Consider the following 18,925-nt stretch of genomic DNA (forward strand, 5'->3'; position numbering starts at 1 on the left):
CCTTCTGGCCATGCGTGCTCGGCCAGGAGGCAGGACCGGGTTTCCTGAGGGCTCAGGGTGCATCGTCACCTAAGTGCAGCCAGCTGATGGAAATGCCCGAGCTGGGGGTGCAGAGAAAGGCAGGGGACTTGCCTAAACACACGGGTGGGTCCAAATGCCTTGGGCCCCCGCGCCCCCCACCCTCCACCCACCCGGGGACGGCTGCCTTTTCATCAGGTGTCACCACCTGGTGGAGCGAGCGACTGGCAGGAGGGTCGGTCAGGAGGGTGGCCGGCCTGGCCCTCAACAAGCACAGACCTCAGGCGGCATTCTTCCCCGAAACCAGGCAGTGGGCCGCCCCCAGAAGTCAGCCCGCTCCGCGTCTAACAAAGGGCGGTGGAGGCTCCCTCCCGCTGGAGCCTCAGCCTCTGTTTCCATGGCAACCCTTCTTCCAGGACAAAGCGGAGACTCAGAATTACCCACAGCCACCCCCTGGCAGCCGGCGCCACCAGAGGGAGGGCCCAGGCCATCGGGCGCAGAGGGGAAACTGAGGCCTGGAGAGGGCCCGCACCCTGCTCCGTGTCCCCCCGACTCACCCACGCGTGGCCCCCCACGCAGCACTCATCACTCCATAGGGTCTGCAGGCGTGGACCTCGGACGGTGACCACACAACTAAATCTGTAGGATAGCATGAGTGGAAGTGGTTTGATGAAAATATAAAAGGCTGGGAGGAGGAGTAATGCCAGCTGGGGGGTCGGGGGCCGGGGCCAGGACTCCGAGGGTCTTAGAGGCCACAGTTAAGGAACTGCCGTTTGTCCTGGGAGTGATGGCAAACCCACGGGGGGAGGTAGGGACGGAAGGAACACAGAACAGGCATGTTATTTAGAGTGAGGAGAAGGTGCTGGGCAGACGGGCGGGGCAGGGCTCAGGAGGAGGAGGCAGGCGAGAGGGGCCGCAGAAGAGGAGGAGGTGGGGTTCTGGAATGTTCCGAGGGTTCGCAGGCAGGACTCTGACAGCGCGGATGCCGGGGCTCACAGAGAAGTCTGGCTACTCCAGATTGCTAACTCGACACCCGGGGGACTGGGGACACCACTGCCCGTGTACCCCATGATCCACCTCCGGCTCACTGGGCCCTTCCCTCCGTCCGCTGTGACTTCTGCAGCCAGCAGCCCCCCACCAAGCCCCCTCCCCTTCTTGAACACCTGATCCACCGTCAGTGTCTGAGGACCCCTGCTGACAAAGTTTCCGCATCAGCTCCCCTCGTCTGGAGGGATGGACACGAAGGTGGTCAGTGAAGACCCCTGGAGGAATACGGGGTGGGGGGGAAGGGGCTCCCCAGGCAGACACAGACAGCTGGCGCCCCCGCAATGGCCAGTGGACACGTACTGTCCGAGGGGGCTGAGGAGTGCCTACGGAGACTCACGCCCAGTCACGGTTGAGGAAACAGGCCCAGGGAGGCAGGATGCCCCGGCCAAGGTCTCAGCTGGCCCAGGCTGGGCCGGCCACTGCCGGGACGGGGACACTGCATCTACTCTGGGCCCAGCATGCCGGGCGCCTGGGGTCTCAGAACCCCTCTGCTGCTGCTGCGTCCTCCGGGCCAAGTCCCGGCGCCCAGGCCTGACCAGGCTCTCTGCAGGGATGGCCCAGGGTTGGCCCAGTGGAGTCAACCCGCTGCCCAGCTCTCAGGCATAAATCCTCATGCGGCTGACAGTGTCCTGGGGCCGGTGCAGAGACCCGCTGTCCCCTTCCTGCCCCCGCCCTTCCTGCCAAGTTCCCCAGGGTCAGGGCGGCTGGGTGCGGAGGACAAGCACATAACCTTGGGCGCAGCTGGACCGGACCAGCCTTGAGCTTCCGATCTGATAAATGGACCGAGGAGCGGATGAGGTGGGGCATGGCGCTGACCTTTTAGGGCTGACACGGAGAAAACCGCTGAGGTCCAAGCCCTTGGGGGACCCTCAGGGGGAACCCCCTCTCAAGATCAGGCTGATGGGAACCTGGAGCTGATGTTTCAGGTTCTAGGGGGGGCCGTGAAGCTCGCAGATGGACCCCAGCCTGGGACCCCGCCCCAACGGTCCCTGCTCCTCCTGCAGCTCTGACTCAGCCTGGACAGTTGGGCAAACTCTGATCACCACCCGAACAGACGGAAAGGACCCCGCCTTTCTCTCCTGGGTGGGTGGGTGGGGGCGCGCAAAGATGTTTGTTTCTTCACTCAGCAAACATTTTTTAGAGCCTGCTTTGTGCCTGCCTGCTGCTGAGAGCTAGGGAAACGGAGATGGTGTCTGTGTGGGTTTCTCCTGAGAGGGGCTGTGCGGAGGCCATGGGGTGCAGAGCAGGACGCACCCCTCTGTGTGCCGTGGAGCGGGTCCACCGGGCACTCCCGGCACAGGGGACAGAGGGGCACACGCCTGGAGGTGTGGGGGTGCTTGAGGGAGCCAGGGAGGGCTGGGGCTGGGGTGGCGGGAGCACCAGGGTGGGCTGAGAGCGATGGCAGGCGTGGAGCTTGGACGTGAAGCCAGGGAGGCAAGGACGAGGAGTTGGGTGGGGGTGCGCACGGGACAGGGGTCGGTGCAGAGCGCCCCCTTCCAGCCCAGCCTCACACCCCCCCTCTCCTGAAGTGACAGGCAGGGATTCGGAGGCTCAGAAAGACCCGCCCCTCGTCCGTGGCTGCACTTTCTGTGTGGCCTGTGCAAAAATAGTCAACCTCCCTGGACCTCAGTTTCCGCATCTGTAAAATGGGGATGATCATGGAGGGGCTTCCCTCATAGCTCAGTTGGTAAAGAATCTGCCTGCAATGCAGGAGACCTGGGTTCGATTCCTGGGTTGTGAAGATCCGCTGGAGAAGGGATAGGCTACCCACTGTAGTACTCTTGCCTGGAAAATCCCATGGACAGAGGAGCCTGGCGGGCTACAGTCCATGGGGTCGCAAGAGTTGGACACAACTGAGCGACTTTCATTGTCACGGGAGGAAGGATGAGCTTGGTGATGCAAGAAGCTGACACACCCAGTCCATCGGTGTCTCTCAGAGGAGGCGGGGCAGAGCCCCTCCCAATTCCACATGGAGACGGCCGGGCAGGGCAATGAGAACGGCTGCAGGTGAGGCGGCTGCCGGAGCCCAGGCATCAGAACAGACCCCCTACACACACACACACAGACACACACAGACACACATATGCACAGACACACACAACACACACAGACACACACACACACACAGACAGACACAGAAACACACACACACACAGACACCCACATACACACAGAGACACAGACACACACACAAACACACACAGACACACACAGAGACACACACACACAGACACCCACATATACAGAGACACCGACACACACACACATATGTACACACACAGACAGACACACAGACACACATGTACACACAGACACACACACAGAGACACACAGAGACACGCACAGACACACACAGAGACACGCATAGACACACATGTACACACACACACACAGACACACAGACACACACACACACAGATAAAGCACATGCACACACACACACAGAGACACAGACACATACACACACACAAGCACACAGACATACACAGACACAGATACACACACAGACACACACAAAGACACACAGAGACACACACACATACACACACACACACACACACACTGCACCCACCCTCAGATGCTCGCTGCTGCTTCCACCCTCAGGCTCACTCACCTAGAGACGCAACCACTGACGCCCCTTAAGGCCTCCATGCGAGGGGGAGGCCGTGCACCCACCCCCTGCTCCGTCTTCCCTGGAGAGCGCAGATCCAGACGATCACTACACAGCCAGGCCTCGCACGGAGTCCTTGCTGGGGTCGTTCTTCCTCCTGGGAAGCGGGTCTCAAACGCTGTGTGTGCGTGTCTGCGTGTGCATATTTGTGTGTGCACGTGTGTCCCAGAGACACCTCTGGCAGCCTGGAGGAGCCTGTCGGTTTTTAAAACGCTAATTTAGATTGAAATTATAGTTCTCAAAACACTAAAAAGAAGTCTGTAATACGGCACAACGTGGGCCTGCTTCCTAGCGCCGTGAATAACACGATCGGCGGCAGGTGGTGATTTGCAAAGCACTGATGAGCCCCGGTGCTCTTCTGAGACACCTGAGAAAGAGGGGAACACAGCTAACGCAACTGAGCGTTCCTGCCTGCGCTCGTACCGACAGCAAACGCTCCACTTCCACTCGAGGTTAGTGACAAACAAACCATGTCATCTTTGCACGTCTGTATTCGCAGATGCCCCTGATTCCTGCTCCACGACCGCGCCGGGTGCTCTGCCCAGGCCTGCCCGCCCAGGTAGGCACAGGCTGTCCGCGGTCTGCGCCTGCGCGGCCTCCCGCAATTTCCTGAGCCGCCGCCAGGTGTCGCCGCGCACACGTCTTGGCTCAGAGAAGCCCGAGCGAACCCAGAGACCTCACCTCCAGGCTGGGGGCGCCTCCTGAGACTCAACTCCGCACACGCTATGCACCCCCACACTTCCGCTGCGCCCACAACACCTCGCACCCTCGTGCCTTCCTGCGTGCTGCTTCCTCCGTCCCTAAGGCCGGCCCTGCCATTCCAGCTGGGCTGTCGAAGCTCACTGGCCACTTCCTCCAGGAAGCCTTCCATGATGCTGCCTGCCATTCCAGCTGGGCTGTCGAAGCTCACTGGCCACTTCCTCCAGGAAGCCTTCCATGATGCTGGTGTAACAGCTCCTGAGTATTCACAGCCCCCTCGCCCCCTGCGGCTTCCTCATCACTGCAGTGACTGTAGGAATGGTCGTACCTATTTCTGTGTCCAATTCCCACCAGACTGGGAGCTTCCAGGAGCTGGTTAGGGTAATGCGGTGACTTTTTTTTTTTTAATAGACTACTTTTTCATAAGTTTTAGGTTCACGGCCATATTGTCTGGGAAATGCAGCGTGCCCACATCCGCCCTCCCTCCACACAGGTGCAGTCTCCCCAGCCATCAGCATGCCCCACCACTGTGGTGTGTTGTAACCGTCGATGAGCCCATTTCACTGCACCGTTAGTAACTACAGTCCAGTTTATACTCTTAGTGGTGCACGTCCTCTGGGATTAGAAAAATGTACAATTACACGTGTCCACCGTTATAATACCATAAAGAATAGCTTCACTCCCTTAAACATCCTCCAGAATGCACCGGTTCGCCCCTCCCTCCCTGCTAACTCTTAGCAACTCCTCGTCTTTTCACCGTCTTCACAGTTCTGCTTTTTCCAGAATGTCACAGAGTGGGAATCACACTCTGCAGCCTTTTCAGATTGGCTTTTTCACTGAGTCATAAGCACTGAAGGTGCCTCCCTGCCTGTCTTTTCATGACTTGATAGCTCATTTCTTTACACTGCTGAACAATCTCCCATTGCCTGGGGGCACCAGCTTATTTATGCACTCACCTGCGGGAGGACATCTTGGTTGCTTCCTAGTTTTGCAGTATGAATAAAGCTGCTATAAATATCCATCTTTGCATTTTTTATGTGCACACAAGCTTTCAGCTCAGCAGGGTAAGTCAAGGATGGTGACAGCTGACTAAAGAGTATTTTTAATTTTATAAGAAACTGCCTGGTATCTTGAGGAGTAGCTGTACAATTTTGTGTTCTCACAAGCAGTGAATGAGAAAGCCTGCTCATCCACAAGCTCACCAGAATGGGGCGTCACCCGCATTCAATATCTTAGCCATTCTAACAGGTGTGTGATGATACTTCCTCGTTTTAATCTGTAATTCCCTGACAACATACAATGCGGGGAATTTTTGCACCTGCTTCCTTGCCATCTGCAGGTCTTCTCTGGTGAAGTGTGTGTTCAAACCTTTCGCCCATTTTTAAGTTAGGTTATTCATTTTCTTACTGTTGATTTCTGAGTTCTCTGTATTTTTAGAGAACTGTCCTTCTTTTGCGTATGTCTTTTGCCAGTGTTTGGTCCCTTGTCTTCTAGTTCTATTGAGCCATGAGCTTTTGCAGTCAGGCACACCTGGGCCGGAATCTATGACCTTCAGCCAGTCCCACGCTCTCTCTGAGCCTCAGTCTTCGCTTCTGTGGAATGGGAACAGCAGCCCTCACTCACAGGTCACAGCGGGATGAAAAGCAATCTTAGCAACGCAGAGCCCCAAGCACAGAGCTGAACCCCTGCGGTGCCTCCAGGCAGATGCTAGTGGAGCCCAGGCATGTCAGTTCTCGGGGCGGGGGGGGGGCGCCCTTTGCCCCCAGTTCCACCATGAACGCACCCGGCTGTCAACAGTGGTCCCATCCGTGCCAGGGCAGGGCAGGGCAGCAAATCCGTCTGCCAGGAAGATTCCTGTGGGGGGGAATTCTCGGTCCCACAGATACAGTAGAGGAGCAGACCCCAGGAGATCTCAGCGTTGGGCCCAGGGACATACTGCTGTTGAAGCAACGGGTCATCACTCTGCTGGGCATCACCCAGGCCCACGTCCCTCGAGGACCACCCCTCACTCTGCATCCGGTGCCCCCCCACCTGACCTCCCCCAGACCTCCATCCTCCAATGCCACTACACACTCCCCTCCAGCCACACGGGCTCGTGGTCAGGGTCTCTCGTGTGTCCCCATGAGCCAGCATGGACCCCCCTGCCACCAGAAACACCTTCCCCCACCCCACCTGTCCAAATCCATCTCTCTCCACAGGTGTGGGCAGAGCTGCCGGGCTGGGCTGCAACCACGAGGGGGCACCATTGCCCAGCTCACGTGCCTGGGATGTCGGGCCTGCTGGAAGGAGCCGCCTCCATCCCACTGGCTTGCAGAGCAACAGGACGGAGAACACTTGCCTCACAAAATCCTGGAACGTCCAGGGCCCCATCCCATGCCCAGCGGACCTTCTGGGCCCAACCTGCACATCTCCTGTGACGGGGAGCTTACCACCTCCAGCCAGGCTGTCACGGCCTTGCTGTGGCCTGCTCTGCAGGAGCTATGAGGTTATATGAGGTTAGATGAGGAGCCATCACTTCATGGCAAGTAGATGGGGAACCAATGCAAACAGTGAGAGACTTTGTTCTCTTGGGCTCCAAAGCACTGCCAGTGGTCACTGCAGCCATGAAATTAACAGACGCTTGCTCCTTGGAGGAAAAGCTATGACCAGCCTAGACAGCATATTAAAAAGCGGAGACATTACTTTGCCGACAAAGGTCCATCTAGTCAAAGCTATGGTTTTCCAGTGGTCATGTATGGATGTGAGTTGGACCATAAAGAAAGCTGAGCGCCGACGAGTTGATGCTTTTGAACTGCTGTGTTGGAGAAGGTTCTTGAGAGTCCCTTGGACTGCAAGGAAATCCAACCAGTCCATCCTAAAGGAGATCGGTCCTGAATGTTCATTGGAAGGACTGATGCTGAAGCTGAAACTCCAATACTTTGGCCACCGGATGCAAAGAAGTGACTCACTGGAAAAGAGCCTAATGCTGGCAAAGATTGAAGGCAGGAGGAGAAGGGGATGACAGAGGATGAGATGGCTGGATGGCATCACCGACTCAATGGACATGAGTTTGAGTAAGCTCCAGGAGTTGGTGATGGACAGGGAGGCCTGGCGTGCTGCAGTCCATGGGTCACAGAGTCGGACAGGGCTTAGAGACTGAAATGAATTGAATGAGGTCATAAGGGGCCACTGCTAAGTCGCTTCAGTCGTGTCCGACTCTGTGCGACCCCAGAGATGGCAGCCCACCAGGCTCCCCCGTCCCTGGGATTCTCCAGGCAAGAACACTGGAGTGGGTTGCCACTTCCTTCTCCAATGCATGAAAGTGAAAAGTGAAAGTGAAGTCGCTCAGTCGTGTCCGACTCTTAGCGACCCCATGGACTGCAGCCTACCAGGTTCCTCCGTCCACAGGATTTTCCAGGCAAGAGTACTGGAGTGGGGTGCCATTGCCTTGCCACAGGGGTTACCAAATCAGCATTTTAGAACAGCTTTACCTTGGGAAATTACGAGGAGGAGGAAGCCTGGGGTTTCCAAAAAAGCTGAAAACCTACAAGTTCGGGTAAAAACTCTCAACATTTACATGTTGCTGCAAAGCTTTTCTAAAGATGGTGTCAGTCATGCCACGGAGCACGTGGGCCCTTGGCTCGCCGGGAGGGGCCCCAGTGTGGGGGGAGCTGAGTGAGGAAGCAAGCCTGGGCCACCCACGCGGGGCGCTCCGACACACCGCCTGCACAGCCCAACGGCCCTGGACCCTGGACACTCGAGCTTCCCCGCTGGGCGACACTCCCGCATCGAGGCTGGGAGGAGGTTATCACACACCTGGGACTCCACGGGGAAGGCGTGACCAGAACCTGTGTGCAGACGCCCCCGCGCCCTGCCCTGCGTGTCTCCTTCCTCGGCTGACTTTCGCTTGTGTCCTCTCGCTATCATCTGTTCCGTGGATTCTGCCAGCACGCATGTGCGTGCGCTTGGCCAGTTGTGTGCAGCTCTTTGCGACCCCCTGGACTGTAGCCCACCAGGCTCCTCTGTCCATGGGATTTCCCAGGTAAGAACACTGGAGTGGGGTGCCGTTGCCTTCTCCAATGCATGAAAGTGAAAAGTGAAAGTGAAGTCGCTCAGTCGTGTCCAACTCCTAGCGACCCCATGGACTGCAGCCCACCGGGCTCCTCAGTCCATGGGATTTTCCAGGCAAGAGTACTGGAGTGGGGTGCCACTGCCTTCTCCAGGGGATCTTCCGGACTCAGGGATCGAACTCACACCTATGCGTCTCCTGCACTGCAGGCGGATGCTTTACCACTGAGCCATCGGACACATCCCTTTGCTGTGAACAAAGCTGTAAAGCCCAGCGCGTTTCTGAGTTCCGTGGGTCATTACAGCGAATTACGGAGCCGGAAGGGAACACAGATTGAGCTGGCAGCTGCTCTGAAGTGAGTGTGGTCCTTGGATATCGTAGCTGGCGTCTGAGGATGTGATGGCTACTTTATGTAGCAACCTGACTGGATATTTGGCTAAACATTTTTTTTCCCAAGTGTAAATGGGAGGGAGTTTCTGGAGGAAATGAGCATTTGAACAGGAAGGTGCAGGAAAGTCGCCTGCCCTCCTCACTGTGGATGGGCTTCGTGCAGTCCGTTGAGGGTTTGAGCAGAACAATATGGCAGAGGAAGGGAGAAGCCCGCGCCCCCTGCCGGACTGTCTGAGCTGAGACGCCGACCTTCTGCCCCTCACGTGCTGGGCCCTCAGGCCTTCCACTCACACCGCACCACCCACCAGCTTTCCTGGGCCGCTAGCGTGCAGGCGGCAGGTCATAGGACTTGTTGGCTTCCCTAACTGTGCAAGCAATTCCTTATTTTATCTATACACACACATGTGCACACACACACACATATACATAAGTTCTATTTCTCTAGACAACTCTGACCGGCACACAAGGGCAGTTGTGAGGGGATTACTTCCTCACTGTGCCATGTGCCAGACGTGGATTTGGGACCAGAGGCTCTCCACTTGAGAGACGATTACCGGCTGGATACTTTGAGACACTCAGTTGGCCCCATGTTGGGCCAAACGCTGACTCACGGGTGGTGGCCAGTGGCCTGCCGTAAGTCAGGCAGAGGGCAATGGACACCCGGTCTACAATGCTGTCCAGTCGCTCAGCCCTGTCCAACTCTGTGACCCCATGGACTGCAGCACGCCAGGATCCCTGTCCATCACCATCTCTCGAAGTTTACTCACACTCATGTCCATTGAGTCGGTGATGCCATCCAACCGTCTCATCCTCTGCCGTCCCCTTCTCCTCCTGCCTTCAATCTTTCCCAGCATCAGGGTCTTTTCAAATGAGTCAGCTCTTCGCATCAGGTGGCCAGAGTATTGGAATTTCAGCTTCAGCATCAGTCCTTCTGATGAATATTCAGGATTGATTTCCTTTAGGACTGACTGGATTGATCTCCTTGCAGTCAAAGGGACTCTCAAGAGTCTTCTCCAGCACCACAGTTCAAAAGCATCAATTCTTTGGTGCTCAGCTTTCTTTATGGTCCAACTCTCACATCCATACATGACCCCTGGAAAAACCAGAGCTTTGACTAAGCGGCCCTTTGCCGGCAAAGTAACGCCTCCTACTCTCGAGACGGCCATACGGGCACCTATGAAAGTCACTATGAGGACTGGAGACTGCGTGCTCAGTCGCTCTGTCGTGACTCTTTGTGACCCCCTGGACTGCAGCCTGCCAGGCTCCCCTGTCCCCGGGATTTCCCAGACGAGAGTACTGGAGTGGGTTGCCATTTCCTTCTCCAGGGGATCTTCCCGACCCAGGGATCAAACCCGTGTGTCCTGCACCGCAGGCAGCTTCTTTACCACTGGACCTGGGAAGCCCAACGAGGGGTGCCTAACACTTGTTGCTGTTCAGTCACTAAGTCCTGTCCGACTCTCTGTGACCCCATGGGCTACAGCACGCCATGCTTCCCTGGCCTTCACCATTTGCCAGTTTGCTCAAACTCGTGGCCATTGAGTCGATTCAGCCCAGTGGTGGACACAAATGTTCAAGAACCTGTAAGAGCCTGGGCACAGGAGACAGTGTGCCAACTTGAACCAGCCAATCACGTTTCTTCAGACCAAGGATCACACATCACAGCCATAGTGCCAATGACAGGCAGAGACCTTCTCCTTGGAATGCTGCTTAGACAGAGTTAGACTGGCATCCGAAATGCTGGCTGTCTAACATGGCGTGGGGAGATAAAGCCATGACGTGCCGGCTTTCAAGGTTTCCTGGGTATTCGTTCAACACCAGGGGGACGAGGGAGGTCCCTGCTAGACGGATTCCTCGGTGTTTCTAGGTGGTCTGCAGTGACAGAGGGAGAGGCAGGGAATGCTATTACGAATACGCAATTCTTCCCACGGCGGGAGGACACTGCCATGCTGTTATCTCAACCTTCTTTTTCTGTATCTAACGCCAGGAACAAGGCTGCAACAGTGGCCTGATTCCTAAACAAGAAACTAAGACCTTAAAACCCCAGTGGCAGAATTCCAAAGGGCCTTGCCTTCAACCCCTCTGGCAAGACCAAGGCGGACGGTGGCTGCAGCCGTGTCGCCCGCTGGTAGGGATGACCCCTGGCTCTGTGTCTGCAACCCTACCCGGGGGGCAGAGTGGACTGGGGGAAGCGCTTGCTGGACGGGCACTGCTGCCTTTGGTCTAGACCAGCACCACGGCCAAATGCAATGTCCACTGTAGAGCTGAAGAATCAGGGTACAAACAGAAAGGGAGTCGCAGCCAAGGGGAAAGGAAGAATCGTTATACGAGAGGGAAAGGCGGTATTACGTTTGCCCAGCACCACATGACCATCTCGGGACTTGGAGAAAGAGACGACGTCATCTCTCAGCTCCATCACGCCAGACGTCTGAGAGCTCACGCCTGCCTCTGGAGTCTGACAAGGTGGAATGGAGGCTGGGGACCCCGGCGGACACGTGGTCACACGAGAGACGATGCAGTGGACGAATCGCTAATGACAGCTGGGACCCCAGCCTCAGTCTCATTCTGCAGGCGACTCCTGCCATGTGTCCACGTAGCCCTGGCACCGCCGGTGAGGCTATAAAGCCAGTGATAACAGCCAGATACGTGTGGACACTGAGCTACAGCTTCTGAAGGATGGAAGACACCAATGGAAAGTGGCTGGCCCGAGAGAGAAACTGGACTTGCCTAATCGTTAGCTAATTTCTCTGCTCAACAGTCCCACACACATTCATTGTAAGGTGCGAACAGTGGCAGGTTGAGAGGTCAAACAGGTAACACGTCCATGCGTGCGTGGACGCGAAGTCATGCCCAACTCTGGGCGACCCCATGGACTGCAGCCCGCCAGGCTCCTCTGTCCATGGCATTCTCCAGGCAAAAATACTGGAGTGGGCTGCCATGCCCTCCTCCAGGGGATCTTCCTGAACCAGGGGTCAAACCCACATCTCTTACATCTCCTGCACAGGCAGGCAGGCTCTTTACCACCATCACCACCGGGGAAGTCCCAATACTATACACAGATGTCCGGTTCCTGGGTGATGTCCAAGGTGACAAGCCAGGTGAGGGCCACACTGGGCGAAGGAAAGGGGGGACCAGGCAACGGGGCAGGAAGAGAAGCAGAGGCAGAAGTGGGCGTGTTCCCGCTGCCATCCTTCCAAGGAGAGGCGAGGGAAGGCTGGGGACCGCAGACACTGGGGAACACCATCCCAAGCACTTCACAAAAGGAAGCAGGTTTTCTTTTTTCATTTTTTACTTTATAACCTTTTGGAACTATTTGAATATATATATATTTGCAATATACATGTGCTACTTTTATAATTAAACAAAAACACAAAAATGATCTTAAAAAAAAAGTAAAGAGCTAATCACAGTGTAACATGAAACAGAATATCATCGTTGGGGACGGGTCACGCAGTTGAGTCCAAAGCTCCGACTGGTCGCTCTTTCCGGTCTTGGTTGCCATGTCCAGCCTCCGATCCTCCGACCCCTTCCACGGGGCACCAGCGATGGCCTGGAACTGCCCTCACAGCTCCATCCTGGGCCCAGGAGAGGCCAGAACGCGAGGAAGGAAGTCAGCAAAATTAAGTTAATTTACAGGGTCGGAGGAAACCGGCCACAGCGCCAGTCCCCCACGCGGCCGGCGGGAGCGTGGAGGCGGGTGCGCGGCCAGGGCGCCGGACCAGCGGGGGAACCCGGGCTCCACGCGCTGTCCACGGTGGGCGCCGCCTCACAGGGCAAAGGCGGTGAAGAAAATGTGCATCTTGGCCAGGAAGGTGGTGACGGAGCCCTGCCGCCAGAGCTTCATCTCCACGTCCAGCGCGAAGTCGCGCGGCTCGCGCACGGTGCGCTGCAGGAAGACCACGCCCGTGTAGGCGTTCAGGCGGCGCGTGCCGAAGTAGCCCTCCTCGTTGCCCCTGGTGATGGTCAGCGCGATGGTGTCGCCGGCGAAGGCGGGCACCGGGCTGATGCGGAAGATGTGCGCGGGCACCAGCAGCCCGGTCTGGAAGTTGAGCCGGTAGTGCGTGATGCGCGCGGGCGCGTTCTGGCACTCCAGGAAGTCGTGGCACAGGGCGCGCTCGCATTTCCTGCGGGGCGCACGCGGGGGCGTCAACCGAGGGAGGCTCCTGCTCGCAGCTCCCACCCGGCCTCCACCCGCAGCTCCGCCCTCGGCAGCCCCCAGCAGCCGGAGCTGGGTCACCTGACCCCCGTCGGACCTCAGCTTTCCCGTCTGCAGGATGGGTTAACAGCCACGCGGTGTCATTGGTGAAGTTATAACCCAGGCAGCGCGCGGCACAGTGCCCACAGCGTCTGGTCCCCGCGCTCCTTCCTGTCTGCCTTCATTCTTACCTCCCTACCCCTAGTTTTTTTCCTTCCCACACTATTTGCATGGATTCCCTGGCCATGGTGTTTCTATTACTCTAATCGTTTCTCAGATTCCCTTTTCTCCCGTAATTGACTCTCCTTCTGAGCCGTTTCCCCCACTGATGGCCTGCCCTTGTCCCTCTCCGAGTACCAGAGAGCTCTGAGTCACGCCTGCCCCAGAGGAGGCCGGGGAGCCCAGCCACTCTACAGGGTGACCACCAAACCCCATGGGACCCCTGACTCGATTTCCAAGCTCAGCAATAATCTGGTCTGTTCTTGGCGCAATGAGACTCTGTCTCCTCCATCACTAAACTCCCGTCTTGAAGCTCAGTGCTTCCACCAGGGGCACCAGGGCTCCGCAGTTCTAGAGGATGCTCTGAGCAGAGTTCCCAAACGGGGAGATCACAGCAGGCAGGACCAGGCCACGTCACGCCCTGTGTAAACTCATGACCTGTTCTCGCTCATCACGTGTTCTCACCCTCCCTGGGGTTGGCGCTACCATCACCCGTGTGGCAGGCAGAGCAGCTGAGACCCAGGGAAGGGAGGCCACTGGCCACTCGACACACTCATGTAAACACCCCACCACACTTGCACACTGAGCCGCCCAGCACTGTGTATTAGAGAGCACGGCACAGGGTCAGTAGGGCAGCCAGGAGTAAACCGCGCACTGCGGGCGCGTACGTGCCAGGAAGGGCCGCCCGAGGCGGGCCGTGCGCGCAGAGGCAAAAGAGGCTGCAAAGCAGAGAAAGCAAGCTCGGAACACCCGAGCACGTCCGCGTGGCAGCACCGTGCAGAGGACGGATGCCGGACACTCTGGCAAGCACTTATGGAAACGTGTGTTTAGTAAAAAAAGTGAAAGTGAAGTCGCTTAGTCATGTCCAACTCTTTGTGACCCCATGGGTTGTAACCTATCAGGCTCCTCTGACCATGGGATTCTCCAGGCAAGAATGCTGGAGTGGGTGGCCATTTCCTTCTCCAGGGGATCTTCCTGACCCAGGGATCGAACCTGGGTCTCCTGCATTGCAGGCAGACGCTTTACCATCTGAGCCACCAAGGAAGCCCTGTCTTCTTTAGTAAGAAGACAGGAAAAACGGCAAAATGCCAAGAAGCATCACGAGAGAATGTGGTCACCAGCCTGTGAGACAGCCCCCACGCCCCTTCCCGCGGTCACAGCGTGTGGGTCACCTCCCAGGGGACCCCTGCCCACCCTCACCCACAGCGCTGGACTGTGCGGCCAGTGGTAGAAGTGACGATACGGCGGTTTTAAGAGTAGCCTGGGTCACAAAGGACCGTCTGCTCCGAGACCCAGGCCCCCAGGGCGGGCTGGGGGGGCTCGGACGAGGGTCTCCATCACTGTGACCCATCACTGAGGTCACTGCCTTCTCAGTGACCCGGGCTGGGGAGCTCCGGCCCCACCGAGAGGCCGAGGTGGTGAGGCGCTGGGGCCTCCCTCCCAGAGCCATGAGTGGGCAGCGGGATCCTGAAGCCCAGGCAAGCCTTCAGTGGACGTGGCCCCACGGGGCCCGGAGCAGAACCACCCAGCTCAGCTGCTCCTTGGTCATGACCCTCCAAACACCGGGGAGGACGGTAACTACTTGTCATATTTGTTAAGATGCTACGTGTTGGGAAAAACTCGTTACACAACAGAAAATGAGCGTGTGCATGTTTGAGAGAGAGATGGAGGTTTTTTTTTATGTGTGTGTGAGAGTCTTCTTTCTTTCATTCTCTCTGCTCCAAACTTCCTGCAAGGTGCTTTTTTTTGCACCATTTATGGTCAGTCAGACCACACCCCGGACAGGGGGCCCGGGAAGACCAGGAGGTGGCGAAGGCAGGCGCACTGGCCACCTGGCCTCTGCCCTGGGCAGCGCGGGACTGGTGCAGGGTGCCCGGGCCCAAGGCTGGGGCAGGGGGACGACTCACGTTTCAGAGACTCGGACGTAGTTCGGAGGGCAGTCGAAGCGCAGGCAGCGGAAGCCACCCTGGATGTTATGGCAGGTCTCAGCCTCGGAGCAGTTGTGGGTGCCCAGCGCGCACTCGTCCAGGTCTGTGGGGAACAGAGGGTGATGGGCGGGTTTACGGGGGCCCCGGTCTGGAGACCCTCGTCCCAGCACCCCCAGCCCGCCCTGGGGGCCTGGGTCTCGGAGCAGCTGGTCCTGTGGGTGCACAGCTCACACGTCCCCACCTCATCCACTCTGGACAGCAGTCAGGGCCCGGAGCCTCTGCTGTGGGGCTGGCACCGGGGAGGAAGGCTCAGCGGGAGACAATCTGAACGGACACAGGTGTCCAGCCTAAAGCACCTTCAAGAGCCAAAGTCACTGCAGCGTCTGAGCTTTGAGACGCCCCTCTGGGTTCCGCCATCAGGCAGACACGGCCTCAGCCTCCAGAGTGAAACCACGCTCTAGGCACATGAAGTCATCATTCCCACCTGGCTGTTTAGAGCGGGTGGGATCCTCGCCTTTTACAGAATCTAGACTGGTTATTTTTTTTTAATTAAAATTAGTAATAAACTGTGGAAAATTCTGAAAGAGATGGGAATACCAGACCACCTGACCTGCCTCTTGAGAAACCTGTATGCAGGTCAGGAAGCAACAGTTAGAACTGGACATGGAACAACAGACTGGTTCCAAATAGGAAAAGGAGTATGTCAAGGCTGTATATTGTCACCCTGCTTATTTAACTTCTATGCAGAGTACATCATGAGAAACGCTGGGCTGGAAGAGGCACAAGCTGGAATCAAGGTTGCTGGGAGAAATATCAATAACCTCAGATACAGAGATGACCCCACCCTTATGGCAGAAAGTGAAGAAGAACTAAAGAGACTCTTGATGAAAGTGAAAAAGGAGAGTGAAAAAGCTGGCTTAAAGATCAACATGCAGAAAACTAACATCATGGCATCTGGTCCCATCACTTCATGGCAAATAGATGGGAAAACAGTGGAAACAGTGGCTGACTTTTTTTGCGGGGGGGGGGGGGGGCCTCCAAAAATCACTGCAGATGGTGATTGCAGCCATGAAATTAAAAGACACTTACTCTTTGGAAGGAAAGTTATGACCAACCTAGACAGCATATTGAAAAGAGACATTACTTTGTCAGCAAAGGTCCGTCTAGTCAAGGCTATGGTTTTTCCAGTGGTCACATATGAATGTGAGATTTGGACTCTAAAGAAAGCTGAGCGCTAAAGCATTGATGGTTTTGAACTGTGGTGTTGGAAAAGACTCTTGAGAGTCCCTTGGACTGCAAGGAGATCCAACCAGTCCATCCTAAAGGAGATCAGTCCTAGGGGTTCATTGGAAGGACTGATGTTGAAACTGAAACTCCAGTACTTTGGCCACCTGATGCGAAGAGCTGACTCATTGGAAAAGACCCTGATGCTGGGGAAGATTGCGGGCAGGAAGAGAAGGGGATGACAGAGGACGAGATGGTTGGATGGCATCACCAACTCGATGGAAATGGGTTTGGGTGGACTTTAGGAGTTGGTGATGGTCAGGGAGGCCTGGCATGTTGCGGTTCATGGGGTCACAAAGAGTCAGACACGACTGAGCGACTGAACTGAACTGAATATTAAAACAGTAGTAACAGTAAGAACTCTGCAGCCAGGAAGCCCTGGCCAGCCCTGGGGTTCCTCTTCTGTGGGATCCTCTCTGGGGAGGTCTCCCACCTTCGGGACCGCTCCCCAGGATCCCTGTCCCACTCACAGGACAGGGCCCAGAGTGGAGTCCAAGCCTCCAAGACTCTAAGCTGGGTCAAGCAGCAGAAAAACCGCCACGTTCCTCATCCCAGGCGTGGGTCCCCGGTGAACCTGGCCACCAGCGGCATTGGCCGTTCTGGGCTCACGTGCTCGGTGTCATGGCTCCGGGCACACGGCAGGCTGTGAAAGGCTTCCTGCGCCTGCTCGGGGGCTGCCCAAGGCCCCGCCGGCGCGGACTCCGCACTCACCCTTGCAGGACCTGCCGTTGGCCGTCATGGTGTAGCCGCGCTCCGGGCACGTGCACTGGTAGCTCCCCGGCACATTGATGCAGCGGAAGGTACAGAGGATGCTAGCACCCTGGGCGCACTCGTCAATGTCTGCCAGAGAGAGGGTCAGCCCTCAGGAACCCCCGGTCACCCCGTCCCTGCCCTGGCCAGGGAGCCTGGGGGCCCTTCTCACAGATGAGGACAACGGGGCTGAGAGAGGACAGAGCCGCCCGTGGCCACACCGGGCCCACATGCCCGGGCCGCTCCGGGCTTGCTGCGGCCGGCTGAGGGCCCATCAGGTACCAGATGTGGCCTGGACGAGGCACAGCTGACCCCTGACGACACGGGTTTGGGCTGCGTGCATCCACATGCATAGGGACCTTTTTCAAAAATTACTGTGGGATCCACCCTCGGGCCAGTAACACATGTGGAACCACGGATACAGAGGGCGAGCTGTAAAGTTACACGTGACTCCAGGGGCGGGGAGGCCCTGAGCCCTGCAGGGTTCAAGGTCAACTATGTAACTTAAACCTTCACCCCGCTGAGGTCACGACCATCATCTCTGCTTTGCAGGGAAGGCGCCTGAAGTCAGACTTGGGGAGCCCCTGTCCAGGTGCCAGGAAGCCGCGCGTCAGGGATGGGACCGCCGCTCCGACGCTGAGGCCTCTGTGTGTCCGGAGCATCCCCTCACCGCGGCGGGGGCTCTCGAGCCTGGCACACGGGGCAGTGCCTCCGGGCGGGGGCCCCGGGCGGGCCAGGGGAGGTGGTACCTGTGCAGGTGTGCCCGTCCTCGGCCAGCTGGTAGCCCTGCCGGCAGTAGCACTGGTAGGAGCCGTAGATGTTGGCGCACTCCTGGCTGCAGCGCTGGGCCTCACACTCGTTCACATCTGCGCACAGACCGGCCGAAGGTCACGGAGGAGCCCGCCCAGACCAGAGCCGGGACCGAGGTCTCGCTCATGTGGAGCCTTCTCTCGAGAGACCATCGGGTCCAGCCTCCGCCTGGGGCTGATGGGGAACCCGAGGTCCAGAAAAAGGCAAGGGGTCAGCCGGGGACATGTGGCGAGGCAGAGGCGGGAGTGGTGGAATGCTGGCCTGCTGCCTGGAGGAGGCACCACAGTGGTGCGTAGATCCCCCATGGGGAACTAGATGCTGGTCCAATGCAGGTCCATGGCAGCTTGGGCAGGTGGCTCTGAGAATGTCACCTGAGGTGCTGACAGGGACCTGCCCTCAACCCCCTTCACGGGGCTGGGGGAGAAGCAAGAGCCGGTCTGCGGCGGACGGGGAGGGAGCGAGTGGAGGACAGTGAGGGGAGCACTGGCTGGACCCCGAGCTCTGTGCAGGAAGGGACTTGTCTCTCGTTCATCCAGCCGAGACCTGCTGAGCTCTGACAAGCGCCGGGTCTGTGCCCAGCTTGTAGACACGGCCCCAAACAAGACAGACAAACACCCCCACCCTCTGGAGCTGATGAGGTACAGAGCAGCTGAGGGTGGCCCTGTGCATGAGCATGGGGTGCTGGGGTATGAGCAGGGTGAGCCGCGGTGGGGTGGGGCTGACATCGCACACGCCCTTGGGGCCGCCGCCTGACCCGTGACGCTCACGGCCTCTCCGCACACACCGCTTTCACATGGAATGACTGAAGGCACTAACGAATGCATAAGTGCCTGGTCTCCTCTACCAGGCTCCGAGGCCACGCTGGTTCC

General features: G+C 57.5%; 1 protein-coding gene and 1 non-coding gene across 3 annotated transcripts in view; both read right to left on the minus strand.

Moving 5' to 3' along the window:
* Positions 1–12,138: 12,138 nt before the first annotated feature.
* The window catches only part of FBLN2 (fibulin 2), a 68,074-nt gene continuing 61,287 nt past the window's right edge, over positions 12,139–18,925 (minus strand). For both annotated transcript variants that reach the window (XM_070776985.1, XM_070776984.1), the window contains 4 exons: positions 17,996–18,112; positions 17,208–17,336; positions 15,192–15,315; positions 12,139–12,994 (listed from right to left, as the gene is read on the minus strand). In XM_070776985.1, coding sequence (XP_070633086.1) covers positions 12,637–12,994; positions 15,192–15,315; positions 17,208–17,336; positions 17,996–18,112 — 728 coding nt within the window. In that variant the 3' untranslated portion in view covers positions 12,139–12,636. The remainder of the gene's footprint in view (positions 12,995–15,191; positions 15,316–17,207; positions 17,337–17,995; positions 18,113–18,925) is intronic.
* On the minus strand, positions 14,256–14,328 carry TRNAC-GCA (transfer RNA cysteine (anticodon GCA)). The gene has a single exon. It is a non-coding gene; the product is annotated as a tRNA-Cys (tRNA).

Source organism: Bos indicus, chromosome 22 (genome assembly GCF_029378745.1).
Source record: "Bos indicus isolate NIAB-ARS_2022 breed Sahiwal x Tharparkar chromosome 22, NIAB-ARS_B.indTharparkar_mat_pri_1.0, whole genome shotgun sequence".
In the NCBI taxonomy this organism is placed as follows: Eukaryota; Metazoa; Chordata; class Mammalia; order Artiodactyla; family Bovidae; genus Bos; species Bos indicus.